This window comes from Trichomycterus rosablanca, chromosome 11 (assembly GCF_030014385.1).
Source record: "Trichomycterus rosablanca isolate fTriRos1 chromosome 11, fTriRos1.hap1, whole genome shotgun sequence".
NCBI classification, from domain to species: Eukaryota; Metazoa; Chordata; class Actinopteri; order Siluriformes; family Trichomycteridae; genus Trichomycterus; species Trichomycterus rosablanca.
The window spans coordinates 17,216,764-17,229,905 of record NC_085998.1 but is presented as its reverse complement, the minus strand read 5'-3'; the positions used below and the strand labels follow the sequence as shown (position 1 = coordinate 17,229,905).

Here is a 13,142-nt window from a genome sequence, read left to right as displayed (position 1 = left end):
ACATGTTTACACGTACATCAGTTAGCAGAAAGCAACAGGAAGGTTAGAAATCGGAAACGCTCCAGCAGAGAAGATCTAACATAGTATAGTGTTTGTTCATGTGTGTGTGGCATCAGCTATTTTTCACACTGGGTTATTTTGCTTCACTCCATTAAGATAGACAACGGCTGAAGTTTGAATTAGACATACACTTGTAGGGGACACTACAAGTGCACTACAATATACATTAATGTCATGGCAGGATTAAAAATTCATGATTTCTGCAAATGTTTCCATGACTGAATGATTGGAACTATCTAGTAACTAACTAGTTTACTGTCGTATATTTAAATTATTATTATTATTATGATTATTATTAGTAGTAGTAGTATTGTTAGTATTATTATTGTTACTATTGTTTTTATTAGTAGTAGTATTAAAATTATTACTATTATTAATTATCAAAAGCAGTAGAAGTAATATTGTTAGTATTATTATTATTGATACTATTATTAGTAGTAGTAGTAGTATTAGAATTATTACTAATATTCATTATCAGTAGCAGTAGTAGTATTGTTACTATTGTTATTATTGTTATTTTTATTATATATATATATATATATATATATATATACACACACAGTATATATAACGATCAGCCATAACATTAAAACCACCTCCTTGTTTTTACACTCACTGTCCATTTTATCAGCTCCACTTACCATATAGAGGCACTTTGTAGTTCTACAATTACTGACTGTAGTCCATCTGTTTCTTTGCATGCTTTGTTAGCCCCCTTTCATGCTGTTCTTCAATGGTCAGGACTCTTCCAGGACCACCAAAGAGCAGGTGTTATTTGGGTGGTGAATCATTCTCAGCACTGCAGTGACACTGACGTGTTAGTGGTGTGTTAGTGTGTTGTGCTGGTATGAGTGGATAAGACACAGCAGCGCTGCTGGAGTTTTTAAACACCTCACTGTCACTGCTGGACTGACAATAGTCCACCAACCAAAAATATATCCAGCCAACAGCACCACGTAAGCAGTGTCCTGTGACCACTGACAAACAGCAGCAATAGATGAGCGATCATCTCTGACTTTACATCTACAAGGTGGACCAACTAGATAGGAGTGTCTAATAGAGTGGACAGTGAGTGGACACGGCGCTGCTGTGTCTTATCCACTCATACCAGCACAACACACACTAACACACGAGCACCATGTCACTGCAGTGCTGAGAATGATCCACCACCTAAATAATACCTGCTCTGTGGTGGTCTTGTTGGGGTCCTGACCATTGAAGAACAGGGTGAAAGCAGGCTGAAAAGGTATGTAGAAAAACAGATGGATTACAGTCAGTAATTGTAGAACTTTAAAGTGCTTCTATATGGTAAGTGGAGCTGATAAAATGGACAGTGAGTGTAGAAACAAGGAGGTGGTTTTAATGTTATGGCTGATCAGTGTACATCTCTTTGCTAGTCATCCTTTTCCTCTTTTACCTTCCATGCATAATTGTATTTTCTAAAACAAATTGTTTGGTTCAGTCTCATTGCCAGAGGTGTACAAAATCAAGCACCTAGTCATGCAGTCTGCTCTAAAGAGTTCACTGAATTCAAGTGTGGTTCTGTAATATGATGCCATCATTGAAACAAGTCAGTTTGCAAATTTTCTACCCTCCTAGATATTCAATGTAAGTGGTATTATTAAAAATCTAAAAGTGGAAGCTTTTAAAAACCAAAGCAACTCAGCCATTAAGTGGCAGACCACGTAAAGTTACAGAGTGGGATTACCAAGTGCTGAGGCCATAGTGCATAAAAGTCGCCAATGTTCTGCTGACTCAATAACTGCAGAGCTCCAGATCTCTGCTGGCACAAAAACTGTGTGCTGGGAGCTTCATGGAGTGGGTCTACCTGGCAGAGCAGCTGCATGCAAACTTTACATCATCAAGCACAATGGAAAGTGTCAGATGGAGTGGTGTAATGCCACTACTGGACTTTGCGTTTTACCTGGCAGTCCGATGAATGAGTCTGGGCTTGGTGAAAGGAGAGTGTTACCTAAAGATTGGCAGAGGAGGAATAATGCTAAAAGGTTGATTTTTAAAGGTTGGATTAGTCCCCATAGTTCCAGTGAGGGGAAATCTACATTGAAACAGTTTCAGAATACAATTGCAATCTTCCAACTTTGTGGAAACCTCTCTGTTCCAACATGACTGTGCCTCAGTACACAATGCAAGGTCCATAAAGGCGTGGTTGGGTGAGTTGTGGAAGAACTTAACTGGTCTGCACAGAGCCCTGACCTCAACCCAACTGAAGACTTTTGGGATGAATTAGAACTAGAGATTGCGTGCCAGACCCTCTCATCCAGCATCAGTGTCTGACCTTCTGGGTGAATGGCGAATCTTGTAGAAAGCCTTCCCAGAAGAGTGGAAACTGTTATAGGTGGGATCGCTCCCTCCTATATTAAAATCGGGATTTCATAAAAGCTCCTGTAAATGTAATGTGTAGGTGTCCCAATACTTATGCCAATTGTGTATTTGATATCTACAACTCAAATACAAACACAATAGCTGGTTAAAGTTATGGCACATACACTACAAATGTATTTATAGGCTTTTGGTTTTCAGCCAGACCAAATACAAGTACAGCACCCATGTTATCCTACTCTGTAGCTTAAAACTTTAAAATCATTGAGGCCGTAAATGGTCCAAATTCCAACTGTCCAAAATACAGGTAAGTCAAATGTAGCATAAGAGGAGTCTTTTTCAGGTCCCTACAATTTGTCAGTGCCTTAGATAATGCAGTATTCACCGGGCATTAAAAGACTTGTTTACAGTCTTGACTACATGGTCTATAAAGTCACACATGTCTATTGAGACGTCACTGTCCAGTGTGAGGATGGACGATCCAAAAGTCATTGTGTATGTGTCGGATGAATTGACATCTCCTTTGTCCTTTTATTCATTCTTTTTCTCTCTGCCTTTACAGATCAGAGTATGAGGTGGACTACGACTGCTACCAGGAGGAGCTGTATGACAGGTACTGTTGCTTCTGTGCTCTGCTTTCAATCAGGCTTTTATTATACTGGCACCTGTCATTTTGTTTTTAAGAGCTTACAAAAAAAACTTATTAATAAACCAACAAACATATGTTTATAGCTTAAACATAATACATTTAATAAAGGGTGTGAACAAAAACTAATTATTTAATTAATTAACGTTATTGCCTAACTAGGACACCTAACTATGAAATTGTTTTACCATCTCTAAAACTTGATGCAGGATTCTCCCCAACACACACATACTCTTTGCAGCTACATAAGCATTTACTTTTTTTAAAATGGCTTTTCACAAAATTTTGAAGTGTTTCTGTGAGAATTCGTGACCATTCAGTCACATATAAATTTTCATCATATTGTAGCGTCGCCACTGGGGGGGCCGGCACAGGCTTTACCCAGAAAGCCTTGCGGCAGTGGTGTCTAAGCTCACCGTAGCCGTGTATCCCGTTGTTGGGAGTGGGGTGGCTGCGGTGAGGGTTGGGTAAGTAGCTTAAATGTTTGTCTGTTGTATGAATGTATGTGTGTATGAATGGGTGTCTGTCCCTAAACCACTGAATGAACTGCCAAAGGCAGCTCACTTGCGGCCCTGACGCTATCCTTCCTACTCGCCGGCGCCACAATATTTAAGTCAGGCTTTTGAAGACAGTGAGAGACTATGATGTTCAAACAGACAGGGGAAGTTTGTTTCACCACTTGGGTGCAAGTACAAAAAAGAGCCTTGATGCGTGTCTTCCCTGAGTTTTGGGTGGAGGATCAGGACGAGCAAGACTAGTGACTCTGAGGTTGCGTGGTACGGAGTGGGGTGTGATGAGTTCTCTAAGGTAGCTTGGAGCTGGTCTATTTTTGGCTGCAGGCGGCTACAGGAGGCCAGTGAAGGGAACACAGCAGTGGAGTGATGTGGCAGTGTTTAGTGTTATTAACAAGTATGTCAGTATTAACAAGTTCAGCTTTGCCAATGGTATAGCTACACACCCCATACAATATAATAGAACATAGAATGCATTTGTAAATCAAACAGTGTTGTCAAAATCATGGATATATTTCATCACGGTGTCTATATCAAACAGGGTAAGAACATAAGTATATTTTACTAAACTTTTTATACCTTTTACTAAAAAATAAGGGTTCATGTTAAATACTTAATTAATTTACTTAACCCTTAATTGTTTTACCAAGACAAAAAATAACGTTTAAAGAAATTATTTCTTTGCATTTCTTAGTTTCTTGGGACTATACCAACAACAAAGAATAAATTTTACTAGTGGACAAAAATGATGCAACTTTCATAGATGATTTTTCAGCTGCTAGCTTCAAGCTGACATTTAGGTTTGAATTGCTGTTTTCTTAAAACCAACTAACAAAGGAGTAAATATGGCCCAAACAAGATTATTTAAATACAGCCTATTTAGTTTATTTAGACTCAAAATAAGCTCAACTAAATGGTTATGCAGAACATTAAAGAGTTAAGAGACAATAGTTTGTGATATAGATTAATTAAACTCTTCTGGTGTTTAACAGACAGGCTGTAGACTTTCCATTTCTGTGCAGTACATAGCCAACTTTTGCAAGGATCTTTCCCAGATGTCTAATGTAGTTAGCAATGATGGCTGACTGTACAAGACTAGGGCAGTCTAGGTCTTTTTTATAGTTTCTTGTTTAAAAGTTTTGCCTCATTATACACAGTTATTAGGTTCTGTACAGAAGCGTATGCAAAGCGTGAATTCAAAGATTCATCAACCTTTGCTCTGTGCTTACATAAAGATGAGCAGAGGTGTGGAAACTGCTGACAAAGCATAAGTCCAATGTGAAAAGAGTACAGAGACCTAAACCGTGTGGTGGCTTTCTTCTCTGTGATAAATGACTCAGGTCTTCACTGTGTGTTTTGAGCCTTTGAGAATGTCAAATTATGCAAATATACAAAATTGCAATTCAAGTGCATATTTGCATTTGCACTAGCTTTCTCCTCTTGTTATTACTGCTTAAGATTCAAGCTTTTTTATTGGCATTCTTCAGCACGCAAAAGTATAGAAGAACAATAAGCACTTAGGTGGTGCAGTGGTCTAATGCAGGGTGTTTCAAACCCTGGGTCACGTTCCTTGGGTGGGTTGTGAGCCAAAAAAAAAATGTTTCGCAGAGAAAAATAATAATAATTAAATAAACTAATTTAAACAGGCACAGAAACATGAAATGAACTGGTACATGAACACCCTCTTGTGGAGGCTTTTCGTTACACCTTGTAAACCACAGTGGGACCAGATTGCCAACATTTTCATTAATTAAGTATATTTTGTTTGGTGTTTTGTTTTGAAGCATACTTTGTGTTGCCTGGGTAGCAGTAATGTAGGTCACTTGAAAAACGTTAGAAAAACCCTGTGCTAATGCACTAGCACAACACTGCAAAATGTATGAACTCGCAAGTTCAAATCTCAGCAGACCCACCGACCTGGCCAGGCGTCCACACAAACACAACTGTCCACACAAGGTCAGACAGGGTTTCTTACTGCTGCTGCGATATACTATCTCAGGTACCTGTGTTTGTGGGGGGGTTAGCACAGCTTTCTGTTCACAATATGGCTAGTATAGGAATCCAACACTGGCAAGTTAATAATAAGAGGCAGTCGCAGATTCGGCAGATCAGGGATTGTAACGCTGTAGGTGGTGCAACTGTTTTGTAAGTTTTATAAGCAGTTATTATTCAATTTGCAAACAAATTCTGTGCACAATGTTTTAAATAGTGTCCATATAGTTTATGTAGTTCTTATATGTAGTTCTAGAGACCATGTGATTGATTATAGCCCATGCTAATGTTTTACTTTAGCTTGGTGGGTGGAAAAACAGCGTGGACTCCCATGCTACGGTGTGTGTGTGTGTGTGTGTGTGTGTGTGTGTGTGTGTGTGTTTCCTCGCATGCAACGGCGTCTCTATTTTGTTCATTTGTAGTCATAATTGCTCTGGGAGATAACTGGCTCCCTCATGCAGCATGAAGGGGACACAGGTCATTCATAAACTGGAAAGTCAGCACATCTAAATTTGACTCACAGCAAAACCTAGACCTGCAAACAAACACAATTACCTGGAGAACCTGGATCTGCACATGCAGAATCAGAAAAACACAAATTGACTGTTAAACTCTCGGTGCACCAGCATGAAATCCGCTGTGTCCACTTGTTTTGGGATATTTTTATTAATTTCTTCACTTGCAAAATGCAATTAAAACAGTAAACACATAATAATTATTTTATATATTGGGGAACCAATGCAATGCAGAATTTACTTACTCACACCGTGTAAGTGATTACCCAAAGATAATAGAAAGAAAATGCAAAAGGATTAAACCCAAGTCCCCAAAACCCATGTAGCTATGCACCACTCCCTCTACTTGCTGTTCTTAAAATTTTGATCAGATGCACAAAAGCGTTTAGGTTTGACACATTACTTTTATTCAGGTGTATTCAGGTGTTGCAAAGCCTGTGTGTGTGTGTGTGTGTGTGTGTGTGTGTGTGTGTGTGTGTGTGTGTGTGTGTGTGTGTGTGAGGGAGTGTGTTTCATACCTTTCGCACAGTGAATTTCACCTACCGTGACCATAACCATGTATTATGCAGCCACATACCAAACAGTATGAAGGCCTTAGAGAATTATGGGCTGCGAAAGGAGTCACTAAGCACTACACCAGAGTTGTCCAGAAGTGTAAATGAATCCAATCAGGGCAAGTCACCTTAGCTTGAAAGTTCAGGTAAAGTAGGATCGGTTTTCTTTGCTAATTTATCCGGATGTACACTGGCATATTTGTTGGCTGTACATTTCTCCTGGTCAGGTTGCTACTTGTGTGGTCAGAATGAAAGCACTTGCACTACTGTGGGCTGAGTGGTGTATTAGAAAGTGTGAGTATTGAAATCCACCAGCAGCAAAGTGTATTTTAACCCATTTAATTCAAATCATACTTAAATATCTGCCTGCAGACCCCTGTTTCCTGGATTTTCCCAATTTATCCCCCAATCTGGCCATTTTCAATTCCCAACTGTGAATCCGCTGCCATTTGTGCAAACTCTGATCTGATTAAGCAGAGCTGGTCACTACACGGCCCCTCCAACAAGTGTCCAGTTTGTGGTTGCTTCTTATCACCTTTCTGAGTTGGGTTCCCAAACAGATCTGTAACACCTACGGAGAGCCATGTGCTCCATGTGACTCCACTAAAAACAGTAATTGCCCCTACAGTTGTAATGAAGTCTGCTGTCTAATACAGATAATGCACTCACATTATATTTTCAGAAGATGGCTGGTAATAAATGTTCAACTGCTTCTATAAATGCTCTTAATATTTTGCTAATTTCTTTACTGTACATTTTCTTGGGCTGGGTGCCTGCATGAACAACGATTGGCTTGTTGTTCAAAGGGTAGGACAAGCCGGATAGGGACTCCTCATAACTGAGTGAATTACGACCTCTGCTGGCTGGTTGATGGCCTCTGCACAGAGTCGGAATAATGGAATAATGCTGATCAGGGTGTGGCTCTCCGTGCACAAAGCTGATCGGCATATGAACTCACCTTGTGTAGGTGAAAAATGCAGTTGGCTACTGCGCACATGTTGGAGGGGGCGTGTGACAGTCTCGCTCTCCTCAATCGGGGTGGGGGTCAGCTCCAGTAGAGAGGAAGCATAACGCAATTGGGTATAAATTGGACAGGCTAAAAAAATCTGGAAAAAAATTAAGAAAAGGGAGAAAGAAATAAAAGAAGGTCTGAAAATTACAATCAAAAAATAAAAAAGAACAGACTAAATAAAAGAAAGAAAAAAAATTACATTTTAGCAATTTGTAATTAATGGTGGACCTTATTTTCCTAATCCTTTTTATACTATAATCACCAACAAGATGTTTTTAGGCCGTGCTACTTAGTTAAATAACATCATCAAATTTTCTGCAAAAGTAAACAACTAAGTTGCTGTATGTATATTTTTGACTCTGCAGATTTTGTCATGTGTTCAGAAAACCCACAATAAACTTATAATAGTTTAAGTAATTTCTTTTCTGAACAAAAAGTATGTCTTTTTGCAAACATCGATAAACTCCCAAGACTGCATGACATTCACGTCTCTTACAAGTCTATGTAAACTTCTGAAGAAGAAAGAATAAAAAAAAAAATTTTTATTAAAAAAATAAACCTTAATGATAGGGGTAAACAAAAAAAGGAAGAAAGAAAATAACAAATAAAGAAAGTGAAGCAGGGAAAGAGGAAAGAAAGAAAAGACAGAATGAGCAGCAGAATGAGATGAGTGATGAAAAAAAGGAGGTCGGTATAAAAAGGGAGGAGGTGAGAGGCTGACAGTATGAAAAACGAGTCCGTCACTCGGGAGGCCTGCTTGGCATGAGAAGCTAATTCAGCTGCTACCCACTGATGGGTGATAAACGCCCGACTGCACTCCCCTCCCCCCAACACACACACACACACACACACACACGCTAATGCATTGCTCCACTGCTGTCACTTTGCACCTCTGTCATCTTGCTTCCTCTTTACTCCGTCTGCTTTCAGAGCAATGCTGCTCGATTACTGCTCTTACAGAAAAAAGGATTGTTTTCAATTTGTGCTTCCTTTGATAAGCAATCTTATTCATTGAGACGAACATTCAAATGAACGTGTGTGTGTGTGTGTGTGTGTTTGTGTTTGTGTGTGTGTAGGGAAGGGGAGAAATATGTATTACATACATCAGAAAGTCAGAGACACATGGTTCCAGAATGACTTCAGACGAGAAGAAGAAGAACCTTGTCATTATACTTGCGTACAACCATATTTAGTGTGACACTCTGCAAAAGAGATCAAAGAAAAAAACTTTACATTTAATTTGGATATTTACAAAGGATGAACCAGTACAGCTAAGGTAGGAATTGCAAAATAAAATCAAATAAATAAAATTAATTATAGGTATGTGTGTGTGGTGTGTTTAGATTTGAATATTTACATGGGTAGAAACATGGGTACAGAATGGAAAATGCAAAATGCATTTACTTTGACTTTTATTTAATTGCAGACAGGGTGAACCTGAGATATTTCATGTTTTGTCTGTTCAACTTCATGTCATTTATTAATAAACATCCATTCCTGCATTTCAGGCCTGCAACACATTCCAAAAAAAGTTGGGACAGGAAAGCATTTAACACTTTGTAATGTTGCTATTCCTTTTCACCATGCTTAAAAGACATTTTGGCACCAAGGATACCAAGTGATTTAGTGTTTCAGCTTTTATTTCGTCCCATTCTTCCTGCAAACACGTCTTAAGATGTGCAACAGTACGGGGTCGTCGTTGTCGCTTTTTACGTTTCAAAATTCTCCACACATTCTCTATTGGGGACAGGTCAGGACTGCAGGCAGGCCAGTCCAGTACCCGTACCCTCTACTTTTGCAGCCATGCATTTGTAATATGTACAGCATGTGGTTTTACATTGTCTTGTTGAAAAATACATGGACGTCACTGGAAAAGATGACGTCTTGAAGGCAGCATATGTTCTCAATGTATCTCAATCTCAGTTGTACCAAACTATGATTACAATCACCTGTTGACATCACCTGTTTGGAATCACATAATTATTTAGTTTTTTCACCTCATTACTAGCCCTAAATTGCCCCTGTCGCAACTTTGTTGCAGGCCTGAAATGCAGGAATAGAGGTTTATTAATAAATGAAATGAAGTTGAGCAGATAAAACATGAAATATCTCAGGTTCAAACTGTCTGCAATCAAATAAAAGTCCAAGTAAATGTAAGGAACACTGCATTTTTATTTTTATTTGCATTTACCATACTGTCCCAACTTTTTCTGATTTGGGGTTGTATGTTACTTTATTTAGAATTAATAAAATCTCATTCACAAAAGTATTCAGACCCTTTGCTGTGGCAAACCAAATTGTGATCAGGTGCAACCGGTTTGCTGTTATTATCGTCAAGATTTGTCTAAAACTTAAATGGAGTCCACCTTCAATTTGGATTGATTGGATGTATTATCGGAGGGCATACACTTGGGTCTATAAGGGCCCACAATGTACGCTGCATTGTTAGTACAAAAACCAAGCTGTCCAGATCCACTACCAAACCTTGGCAAGAAACAGAACAGAGGTCACTAATTGTGGTCACTCATTTAAAATGAAAGTAGCTTAACCCTTCATAGATTTGGCCATTAGGCTAAATTGTGCATTTGGCCACAAAGGTTGTTGGTCAGATAGGTAAGAAAAAACCCAAGTGTCAATCTACAAGGATTTTAAAGACCTGTGCGGAGATGGGGAAATCTGTTGGACAGACAACCATTTTTGCAGACCGCCATAAATCAGGCCTTTATAGCAGTGTGGTAAGAAGGAAGCAACAGCTTGTTAAACGGCATGTAAATGCATCTTCTGTGTTTTAATGAGACCGACATTGCACTCTTTGAGCAGAACAGCAGGCACAGTTTCTAGTGAAAATGGTTACATGTTAATACAACTCTAACTGTGAAACATGGTGGTGGCAGCAACAGTTTGATGGTAAGAATTAAGGGATAGATGAATGCAGCCAAATACAGAAAAATAATTCATGAAACCTCCTCCAGAGCACACACACACAGAGAGACTGTAATAGTTCACTTCTTAACTGCCAGGTTGACACTGGGGTGGCTCTGGGGCAGGTGTCTGATTGTCCTTAAGTAAAGATGCAAAAGAAAAAGACAATAATAAAAGATAAAAAAAATAATGGGAAAAAAACAAAGGAGAAATCTAACAAAAATAATTTTAAAAAAAGCAATATAACAGTACATGTAGTCTCTATAAAAAGGCAGGGTTTAGGAAAAAAGCTAGTAAGAAAATAAACTGAAAAAATGAAAGAGAGGTGTGAGACATGGTTCTAATTTTATTTCAGAGAACCCTAGCAAGGTTTGAGTGGCACTTACTGTCATTTACTGTGTCCAGGCTTGATAAAATCAAAACAATATGGCCACCATCCCCTCACACTAATAAAGTCTCTGCAATCACTTGATCTTGTTTAATAAAAACCAAAGCCCTGAAGCATACTGTTGTTATAGACGTTAATGTTTTAAAGGCAACTAAAGGCAACAGTATAAAAACTTTAGAGGTTGACACTGAACAACTAAGCAAACACTGCAATTTGCAAATGAACTGTGAGCACTCAGACTAGCGGCAGCTAAAGCATGAGCTCTGTAATTGTTTACTCTGTCTTATCTGCTTTGTCGAGGATAAGCAGCTTAAAGGCTTTCACTGGTTTTAATCTTGTCTACTCTGAACACACAATCGCCTCAATGTTTTAGCTGCCATTCAGCAGTACTGTACACTTACAGACTAGCATGGTCAGTACGGCTTTAGTAAAGTCTCCTGAAGTATACAGAAGTGTACGGTGTTGTAGAAAACACAGACAGATAGATTGACTGACAGACAGATAGATAGACAAACAGACATACAGATAGATAGATAGATAGATAGATAGATAGATAGATAGATAGATAGATAGATAGATAGATAGATAGATAGATAGATAGACGGACGGACGGACGGACGGACGGACGGACGGACGGACGGACGGATAGATACTTTATACTTGATTCCCTACAAGAAATCCTACAAGAAATTTCCTTGTTACAGCAGCTCATCAGACAAACATACATACAGCATCCACTGACACACTAAAAAAAAACAGCTATATAATCTAACAATACTAAAAATTACAGGAAATCTACATACATGTAAACATAAAAAATCAACTTATGCATAGCATACAATAATTATAGGGTTTTTTTTGTCATAAATTATTGAACAGTCTGATGGAAAACACTTTCTGTAGCGTTCAGTCCTGCATCTTAGTGGAATCAGTCTATGACTGAAGGTGCTCTGTCGAAACACCTTCTGGGCATGAAGTGTGTGTGAACAATGAATGATTATTGAGTTCAGCTTCGTGAGCATTCTTAACTCAGCTACCTGCTGAATTGAGTCCTGTTCAGAACCAATGATCGAGCTGGAACATAACTGTCCCTTTTCTGATGATATTACCCAAAAAGGAACATAAATTAAAAAAAAAAAAACACATAGGAGCAAAGTTACTTAATACAGGTAGCTGTAAAAGTAACTGTCCATTGGTTACTCAACCAGTTCACCAAATGTAATTGATAACCCAATTTAGCTCATTGAATGCAGCCAGGCTTAATTTTACTGCCTGTAATGTAGAACTATATTATCTTAAACTTTTTACTTTTTACAGGAACACTTTGCCACGATCTTAAATCTGGAAAGGTTTTAAAAAAAAGATACAGATGTATGGAAATTTGTGGTTATTTAGTTATTTACTGTGGCCCATCTGTTGCTCTGTTCACTTGGTTACCCCCCTTTAAACACATCTATTAATCACATGGGACCGCCATAGGACCTCCACTGATCAAATGATGTGGTGGACTGTTCTCAGCAATGCAATGACACTAACATGGAACGTATGAGTGTATCAGGTGCAGCAGTCTCTTATGGTCTCATATGGTATCAGGAACACATACCCTGTCAGCACTTGCTGTAGGTGTACATTTGGAGACTACTTCCACTCTTTTTCATGCATGATGTGTGTTAGTGTATTGTTGACTTTTATCAATGACACTTTTTGATCACATGATTCTGATGGGTTTATATTTTTAGTTGGAGTTCTATTCTCCTCCAAGCACTGCAAGTACTGCATTATGTTCAGGAGGTAATATGTAGTCATTTGGGTGTTGCCTGGCTAACCCTGTGCCGTGTATTTTCATTTTTTATTATTGTCTCTGATCATATCAGAGTAAGACGAAGAAAAATTTGGTATACATCCTCCTTCATCGTCTCTCTTTCCCCTCTTGCTATTTCCCTCTTTGATATAATAACTAGTATCACTTTTCTGTATGTCACAAGATCCTAAAATCTCCCATCAGCATCTGTAGAGCTTCACCACAGAGCTTTTGATTGCCTCTGACAGCAGCAATTTGATTTTGTGGCCGATAATCCTGTTCATGTGGAGGAAAAAATGCTTCAAGAGGTAAAAAGAGAGAAGGCTGCTAAAGGAAAGAAAATACTTTAAATTTTGTCTATTTTATAAAGAGGTATAGAGGACTATTACTATTAAACAGC

General features: G+C 38.6%; 1 protein-coding gene across 1 annotated transcript in view; it reads left to right on the top strand.

Moving 5' to 3' along the window:
* Positions 1 to 13,142, top strand: part of LOC134323526 (RNA-binding Raly-like protein) — a 111,240-nt gene that overhangs the window by 88,079 nt on the left and 10,019 nt on the right. Inside the window, exon 3 of the mRNA XM_063005064.1 lies at positions 2,963 to 3,013. Within this exon, the coding sequence (XP_062861134.1) occupies positions 2,963 to 3,013 (51 nt within the window). The remainder of the gene's footprint in view (positions 1 to 2,962; positions 3,014 to 13,142) is intronic.